Raw genomic sequence first — 9,114 nt, forward strand, 5'->3', positions numbered from 1 at the left:
ACATCACAAAGAGAGGAGGCCTAGCCTGTTTTAGGCTATATAGATAGGATTCTGTAATGCATTAAATAATTAAAGCCAATCAATAACAGATAAGTATCTTCACATTGGAAATATATGCCTATAAACAGTGAATAAATGCACGAACTGTATTATGACGTCATTCTACGAAAAACTAAGCTCGTCCACTTGTGTTTCCTGAAGGGATCCGGCAGCCTTACAAAATTCCACTTGCACTACGTAAATCATTATATATTAGGATATTTTAAGACCACATTCGCTTATTATGTAGCGGCAAAAAAATCTAGTTGAAAAGATTTTCTTTCCGCAATAATCTTTACGGACATCCTTTAATGACCTAATTTGCCAAATCGACCGGTTATTGTTGTTATATAAAAGGGCGGTTGGGGTGGAGAAGCAGAATCAGCTTCCAACGACAGGAAGGGACATGATTGTTGGGAAATACAACTTGCTTCTGCAAAAGATATAGGCCCTAAGTAGTATATACGACTCATATCATTTTGATCTTGGGTAAGTACATACAGTATTGCACAATAAACTATTTACTTATTTTATTTTCATTATATAAGGATGTACTTTCTGTTTTCTGTCATCATTCCTGATGATGACATAATTAATGTCGAAATATTGAATCCCAACACGATGGCGTGTATTTCAATACTTGGAGTATGTATTATACTTTCTTATCTGAGATTAATCAGTGGACCTTTCGGTACTTTCTGTCATGAGCTAAAAAAAAATAAAATTTAATTTAATTTTTGAATCGCTACTTTTGTATATAATAATGCGTCCCTAAAAATTTGAATGAGAGAAAAAAAAATTCAACGTCAATAAATGAATATGTTTCTGTATTCTTTTGTATAGACCTTTAAATTGACCTGTAATTAATTTAAGCATTTTGTAGTCAAATATTCGTAAATCAGCAAAACTATTTTTCAATCATTGTTTCTGGAAGATAACAACTTATATGATCTTTTAAATGAACAATTTAAGCTCTTTATTGGTTTTCTCAGGTTTTTCCCAGGTTTTTGGTAGACAGTGCATCTTTAAATATTTCACAAATCATCCCGAAAACAATTCAGAAAAATATTATATATGAGCAATAAATAATAGGAAACTGGTAGGCTACTATTTTAAGCTATATATATTACCGTATATAAATCGTTTTTAAACATTAGAAATTCCACACAACTTGATTGATTCTTTGATTATTTAAAACATAATCTGTAAATTCTGACTTAGCATGTTTGTCAAAAAAAATAAGTAATCAAAACATATTTTCCAGCGCAACAACGCGATATAAACGTTTGTATATGACGCATCATTTATTATTATAATAACAAAGTAATTGTGGGAGTGATGTTTTGTCCTACCTGACGTGTTATCGTACCGACTCAGTACGTCCCCAAAAACTAGCGAAAAAATTCGAAAGTGATTCGGGTGGAAATCGAACCCACGACCTCCATGTATCTAGCCTGATGAATCCGATCCCCTGGCAGCAGCGTGTACTTCAAGTGCTATTAGGATGTGAGTTTGCGTCAGGAAAAAAAAAGTAATTGTGAATATAATGCAGTACACGAGACAGATAATTAATAATGTTTTGGCCTACAGTGCAAGGTAAGTCAATTATTATGAAAAAAAAAAAGGGGGCATACTTAGGCCATTTTACTTAGTAGGACTTAACGTTATACAGATAAGAGAACATTCCAGAAAACTGAATGTTCACAAATATTTTAAATTAATTTTTATATTAGTGTTAGACCAAGCCAGTAGAGCCATGCATAAGCAAAAATACTTGATTATTTAATAATACAAACTCAAGATAATATTGTAAAAATCTAGGGCAAACAAAATTCGGGATATTCGTTCTTTGTTTATCACAGCTGTATATCCAAAATCCAGGATTCACAATTAAGTGTTGCTATTTTAATCTATCAAGTGTTATTAACCGCATAACCATATAGAAAATATAACACTCTATGGCATAACCAACAGTATAATTAATCATAAATAATAATATTAATCATTTAATAATATAATATAAATTTCCTCAAATACATGTGGAACATGGTTCCTGTACAAGGTTTGGCAGCCCCAAAACATTAAACATGAACGAGATAAAACACAAATGACCCAATCACCCAATGCACCCCGCAAAAGTAAAAAAAAAAAGAACATTGGTTTGAATAAACAATGTAAGAAAATATTAAAATTGTATATAGTTATAATTACTATTTATAATAATTTTTTTTATTACTTTTTGGGTTTTTTTCCTTCTTTTTTTTTTTTAAAGTTTTTATTATAAATAACTGAGGTAGGCCAAAGGAAAAAACAGCACTACCAACGAAAAAGAGAAAATAATATAAACTTGAATGAAATTAAATGATAAATTACAATGTTAAGGCAATAATAAATAAATAAATATGCATTGTAAAACTAAATCCAACACAAATACGTAGGCCAAGAGAATAATTGAAGACTGGAAACGATACAGCCCAGAAAGCGAGGAAAACAGGGGAAGTAAGAACGTTTCAATGAAGGTTTTAAACGATTTAAAGCGTGTGAGGTTTCTAACACTTATCCAACCACTCCCAATCACTTAAAAGGTAAAATAAAATTATTTCTTGGCGGAATCGATTAAAAATAGTAGAGCTTTAGGTACTTAGGTAGGATTAAAACCAGATATATGCCATTTATGTATTCATTAATCTGTATATAAAATTATTTTATCCTTTATTACATATAGGCATATATGTAACATACGCAAAGGAATTAATCATCATCGCAGTCATCATGAATATCATTATTTATATCATCAGTACTCATAGTGGTCCTGGGTGAAGGAAACGCTATACATTAAGTGCGAAAGGCCAGAAAAACGGGTGGTAACAAATACTGTAAATTGCAAAGGGTTGGTTAGTAAAATCCCGAATGAAAATGAAGCGGACGGGAATGGGTGACAACAGGGCGGGTGACAATGAGCCAAACTGCCGGACGACGTATTCTGTGGCTGGAAAATACATTTCATAATATATAAATTACAAAGTCATGGGAGAATGAAACCACAGACAGGATGTGTATTATTAATATTATGCAATGCGTTTACTTCAAGTCTCCGTAATCATTTACAACCTGAAAAACCCTTTACAATTTCTAGTACAGATATGAACACTAGGCCTATATATAGAGACGATGAAATAGGCCTTTACATCTGAAGTGATTACATCATCAGAAAATTGTAACACTGTGTAGGCAAATCGAATATGCCTGGTACTGGTAGACTTACTGTATAATAAGGTCCGTGTATACAATTTTCAATAGAGGTGATCCAGACAGATTATATAAAAGCCAATTTTGTTATTTGACCATAAAACCTTTGCTGTATCTGGATCAAATAAATACAATGAATAATTGGTTTGTGGTCAGATAGCGCAAGTTCTTACTAAGTTGATTGACCGGGGCTCCAAGCATTTCAAAATAGCACAAGTTTTATTAAGATTAATTGTTAATCGTTAGAATATTCCGAGGTGTATACATTTTTTTTCACAAATTTGTCAAGATGGCAATGCCGATGAATATAATAATAATAATAATAATAATAATAATAATAATAATAATAATAATAATAATAATAATAATAATAATAATAATAATAATAATAATAATAATGAAGATGATGATGATGACGATGATAAGAATAAAAAATAATATTAAATTATAATAGTATAAAATAATAACGAAATAATGTCTGTAAAGACAAGAAAGGAAGGACACGGAAAATATGATGGTATTGGGTAGCAGTATCGTTAGGGTAATGATCATATGGTTGCCGGTAACTTGTCTATCAGTGCTGTGAATATGTCAAGAGTAAACCTCACATCATCCATAAGAATAAAAATAAGGTACCACTGTACAATAAAAGGAATTGCACCCAATGGGCCTAGCGGTAAGAAACATTTGAAAAACATCGTACAGTTAAAAAAGATATCATCGGGAGAGGGGACCAATGATCGAGTAGGCCAAGACTTATGATAGACTTGAAACCAAGTACTGTAATTCTTAAATATTGTGAAAACAAATCTTAGTCTAAATATTTTTTTTTATATGCCAACCGGTAGTCTAAATTCACTCTGCGTGGGCAAGACAGAGGGTTATTTTTACCTAACGAAGGAAATACTTGAAACTACTATTCATAGACTGTGTATTACACTTTATTCCAAAGTCCCATGAAAGCCAACAGTAAATAAATTTATAAAATGCCATACTTCATGCTCAGTCACTGTGATGACGAAATGTTAAGTTAACCTGTCCTTGGATTAATTCCTTTGTCGCGATCATGACAGTGTGGTAATAAATATTTTATAAGTATTATATTTTATTATTTATACATGAATTTGTGTCCTTACCTATAGATTTCTAAGATCCCAAAGGAATTTTATCAATCCAATAAACCTGAAATAATATGGAACTGAAAAGAAATAAATCCCAATGAAGTGCAAAAGCGAAACCACAAACAGTAACACCATTTCACCGAATTGCCAAAATCCTGTTTACAGCCAGGTATCACAATGACATGGGCATATAGCTTGAAGAAGAAGAAAAAAAGTTCATATTATGTGTATAATAAAGGTCGACAGGATAGAAGTCCTAGTCTTTAAATATCTAGAGTAAATGCAGCAGTGGTGTTGCTTCATGATTACAATTTGTGTGGCCTAACGGATTATATTGTTCGGTTGTAAAACCAGATACATTATGACACGATATATATCATTATACAGTATATATAGGTTTTTATAATAAGTATTCTGGTGAGAAACCCACCCACAGGGACATGTGGGTTATTTAAAAAACGGATTTGGTAAAAGGTACCACCACTATTATAACATAAGCTGTACCAAGGCAAATATTTACCAAGCGACAATTTTCTACTATGCTAAATACATTAAGGAAACAGAAATATTAGCTGACGTAATAGCTGCTACCGGTTTTCCTGATTTGTATAATAATTATTTACATTTTGAATGTGCTTAAAATAATCATATCTAAAAATACATACAAGGTGAATATTGATAGCTGGCCAACTGTTCCCTGAACTTAAAGCTCATTAACCATGGCCGACTCTACTTAACGATAATCCCTCAAAACAATGCATTCTATATCCAGACTTTTCAGTTTCTTTTTTAGACCACTCGATGAATGACAATGGTTCAAAGATTAAGAAAACTTGAACTTTTCAGATTTCTACATTTTTGGTTTTAGCTCACGCAATTTTGTGAAATACGTTGATCAGTATATATATGACCGGTTTTAAGCAGGGAACAGTTAAAGTACACTGTAATAACTGTTCCCTGGTTTTTAAGAGACCATTGGTTGCACTTTTATGGTACCGTACTAAAGTTGTCAAAACATAAAACATGGTCTATTGGTTTACTCTGTCTTGAAACGAACAGTTCCTATAATTTATCCCTACTTATACCATTATTGAATCACTTATTCTTTCATTACAGAACGTCTTTTTTATATTTTTTAGTATGATCCTATATCAATCAATCAATCAACAAGGACTTGTATAGCGACTATATCCACGCAGGCAGATCATTTTCTTCAAAGTTAAATAATCGGTGCAGTATCATAATTACTTGAGGTACAGAATCTGGATTATCTTCATCAATTTGGAGAGAGAGAGAGCTTTCTGAACGTTACATATTATTAATTTTAGGAAAGGCTCAACAATGCTCAGTAAAAAAATATCAAAGGTAATATTCGGATTACTAACTCTGATCAAACTTGGTTCAGGTATTCCTGTCTACCGTGGAGGAGCGCGCCACCCCCTGAGAACAGCCACTTACGACAGACTTATAGAACATCTATTCAAAAATCGAATCGAACGTCATCTGAGTACACAAAAGTGTGCTGAACAAGATTTGATCAAACAACAACATACTGGAATAGCAATCGATATTTCACAGATGGTTGACCTAGAAAATTTTGATTCATCATCATCATCAGACTCATCATTGGGATCGTCCGCCTCGCTGCTGAGAAGCAGCAGGTCATCGGATGACCGTAACCAATCATCTCTCATGGTCCTCACAGAGACACAAAAAATGGAAGTTCTCAGCGTTTACGGCAGTTATTTCCAAAACAGTTCTCGTATGGCTGCAAACGAGGAGTCAACAGTTGCGATCCACACAGACAGTATTGCTACAAAACGAGAATCAGGTCCTTTTAAAGTCGAAGTGTGTCCACGTGTAGAAACCTGGGAAACGTTATATTTAGCGAAAACCGAGGATGGCAAACTGGTCCAAATTGTACAGGTGGGTTTAGTCACCAACATAATAGGCTATGCTGTAGGCCTACATATTCAACGCAGTATTTTGCCTGTCTACATAATTATACAAATAATCGTCAAGTCCATAAGGCAAAGGTACGGAAGCGTAATGCTGCCAACTAAAAAAAAAATTAATAAAATTCAGATAATATCTCGTAATTACGAGATATTATCTCGTAATTATGAGATATTATCTCGTAATTATGAGATATTTTCCCGTAATAACAAGATAATTATCTCGTAATTACGAAAAAAACTACGAATTATCTAATTATCTGTTATTACGAGATATTATATCTCGTTATTACGAGATAATATCTCGTAATAACGAGATAATTATCTCGTAATTACGAGGTAGGGTAAGGGTGGGGAATTCTGAACCTTTAAGCATATTTGCATAAATTAAAAAAATGTGGATTGAGTTATACACCTGAAAGTTTTTTTTATTATCAACAACTATTATTGGTCTTTAATTACACGCATAATTCAAGATTATCAGATTATTATTTAATTAGCTAACGAGCATTAATTACACTGGGGTCAACAATTACCTACGGGTGTAGGTAATTGTGGACCCAATTTTTAAAAATCGTTTTGGGAGGAGGGCACACCCTACCACACCCATACCGCTGCTAGCTAGTAGTTGCTCCCATAAATACTTATCCCCATAAATACTTAGTCCCCCAGTCAGAAATCTTAGCCCCCACCCCCATAAATTATATCCTAGAGGCGCCACTGCTTTGAACAGGTCATTTCATTCATAGGAAAAGCCTTTTGATGGATAATGTATTTTTTATTTTAGCAAGGTTTGCCTACGTCGAAACTAACTTCGGCTATATAAATTTGATTAGAAGATTGAAAAAGTTATTATTGTTAATGAAGGATTAATAATAAGGATTGTTATGTCCATTTTTATTGATCTAATCTACGTAAATTTACTTTCAGAGTTTATATTTCGATAATGAAATTGTTTAGATATTTATTTGAAAAATACATTACATGAAATAAAGTAATCGTTAACGTTTAATAATATTTGATAATACAGTATTTAAATAAAGCAATACGATTGAATTATGTTAAGTACAGACACAATGTATACACAGGCCTAGTTGAGAGTCCAGTTAAATCATGTAAATATGAATCGAAATGATATACTTATTTATATATTTATATAGGCCTAAATATTATGCATAAATATGTATTTAGTTATTAAATTAAATTCATTTTCGGTTAATTTTTTCAGCCGCTCCAATTTTTTCCCCTTTCCTCTTTCTTCCTTCCTATATTTTTCTTCCGTTTTTTCGTTAAATTTAATTTAATATACTAAATACATATTTACGCATAATATTTATATAAATATTATAAGTATATTATTTCGAGTATTATTTACATATTTTAACTGGACTCTAGTACTATAAGCCTGTGTATACATTGTGTCTGTGTTTAACATTCAAATATCAAATATCAAATATTATTAAAGCGTTAACGATTACATTATTTCATATAATATATTTTTCAAATAAACATCGAAACAATTTTAATTAATGAAATTTAAAGATCGGGCGTCACGCTGACTCGCGTGCATTAGGAAAAGCAGTGGACTCTCTTCTGTTATATACTCTTTGATACTGTCCACAATTTCCCACCCTTACCGTATTATCTCGTTATTACGAGATAATATCTCGTAATTACGAGATAATATCTCGCAATTACGAGATAATTATCTCGTTATTACGAGATAATATCTCGTAATAATGAGATATTATCTCGTTATTACGAGATAATATCTCGTAATTACGAGATAATATTTCGTAATAACGAGATAATATCTAAATTTTATTTTTTAGTTGGCAGCAATACGCTTCCGGCCGTACTTAGGTTTTATAGTTGACTAACTTTTAATGATAACATTTTAGCGGCAAAATACACATTTGCTTCATGGTGCTACTGTTTATAACTGACTATATTGAAATAAATTATAATTTCATCATTCTTTTGCAGTTTCCAGAGAATGGTATGGAACAATGGTTTTTGAATGAGGATTGTTCTGCACCTGTATCAAATGTTATAAACAATGTCAGCTGTGAAGTCAGAACACGTCTGGTCCAAGCCATCGTTATTGATCAGAAGTCCAGCAGCGTAAAACAGCAACACATCCAAGTGAAAAGTTGTGCTGCTCATACGTTTCTTTGATTCTGAGTTTGTTTGTTTGTTTGTTTGTTGTTTGTTTGTTTGAAAAGTTGTGCTGCTCATACGTTTCTTTGATTCTGAGTTTGTTTGTTTGTTTGTTTCTGAGTCGTGGACTTGTGTCCACGACTCAGTCCACGTGAACTCATCCTCAACCTAAATACTTGTACTTGTACCATTCCGAGGAAGGGAATAACCCATTGATTTGTCATTGTGAGTACGTTTATAAACACAAAGGGGTGGTGAACTTCATTGTGGAGAAGAAGCAAAGTTCCTGTGACTTTGGTTCACTATTTATTTATTGGGAAGTATTTTTGTACACTATTTATTTAAATAAACATCCCGTTGGAGTAGCACCCACATCCCCCTTATTAAATGTCCATCAACTAAAGTGTAATTTGTCTTCCTTGAATACTAACGCCCTTGACATATAGTATTCTCTTCTCACGATAAGTGATAGCAATAGCTATTGAAAGTAGAATTCTATTTATATTGTAAATGCTATTAAGATATTTTTTTTTTTTTTTTGAAAATAATTATTAGGTTTCAATATATGTTTCGGTACATTGATTGTTCTT

The 9,114-nt window shown here is 32.2% G+C and overlaps 1 protein-coding gene across 1 annotated transcript; it reads left to right on the plus strand.

Annotated features, from left to right (window-relative positions):
- Positions 1–408: 408 nt before the first annotated feature.
- Positions 409–8,570, plus strand: LOC117124973. Its single transcript, XM_033271321.1, has 3 exons — positions 409–528; positions 5,549–6,335; positions 8,351–8,570. The coding sequence occupies exons 2-3, from the start codon at positions 5,751–5,753 to the stop codon at positions 8,540–8,542; spliced, it is 777 nt and encodes a 258-aa protein (XP_033127212.1). The 5' UTR covers positions 409–528; positions 5,549–5,750; the 3' UTR covers positions 8,543–8,570.
- Positions 8,571–9,114: the final 544 nt, after the last annotated feature.

The sequence above is a fragment of the Anneissia japonica genome, unplaced genomic scaffold (genome assembly GCF_011630105.1).
Source record: "Anneissia japonica isolate Jap-2015-1 unplaced genomic scaffold, ASM1163010v1 scaffold288249_len478412_cov200, whole genome shotgun sequence".
Classification (NCBI taxonomy): Eukaryota; Metazoa; Echinodermata; class Crinoidea; order Comatulida; family Comatulidae; genus Anneissia; species Anneissia japonica.

Excerpts from the sequence above, each read along its gene's own strand:
- LOC117124973 (XM_033271321.1), top strand. The coding sequence starts at position 5,751 with ATGCTCAGTAAAAAAATATCAAAGGTAATATTCGGATTACTAACTCTG. Across the intron at positions 6,336-8,350 it reads AACTGGTCCAAATTGTACAG|TTTCCAGAGAATGGTATGGA; the intron begins GTGGGTTTAGTC and ends ATTCTTTTGCAG.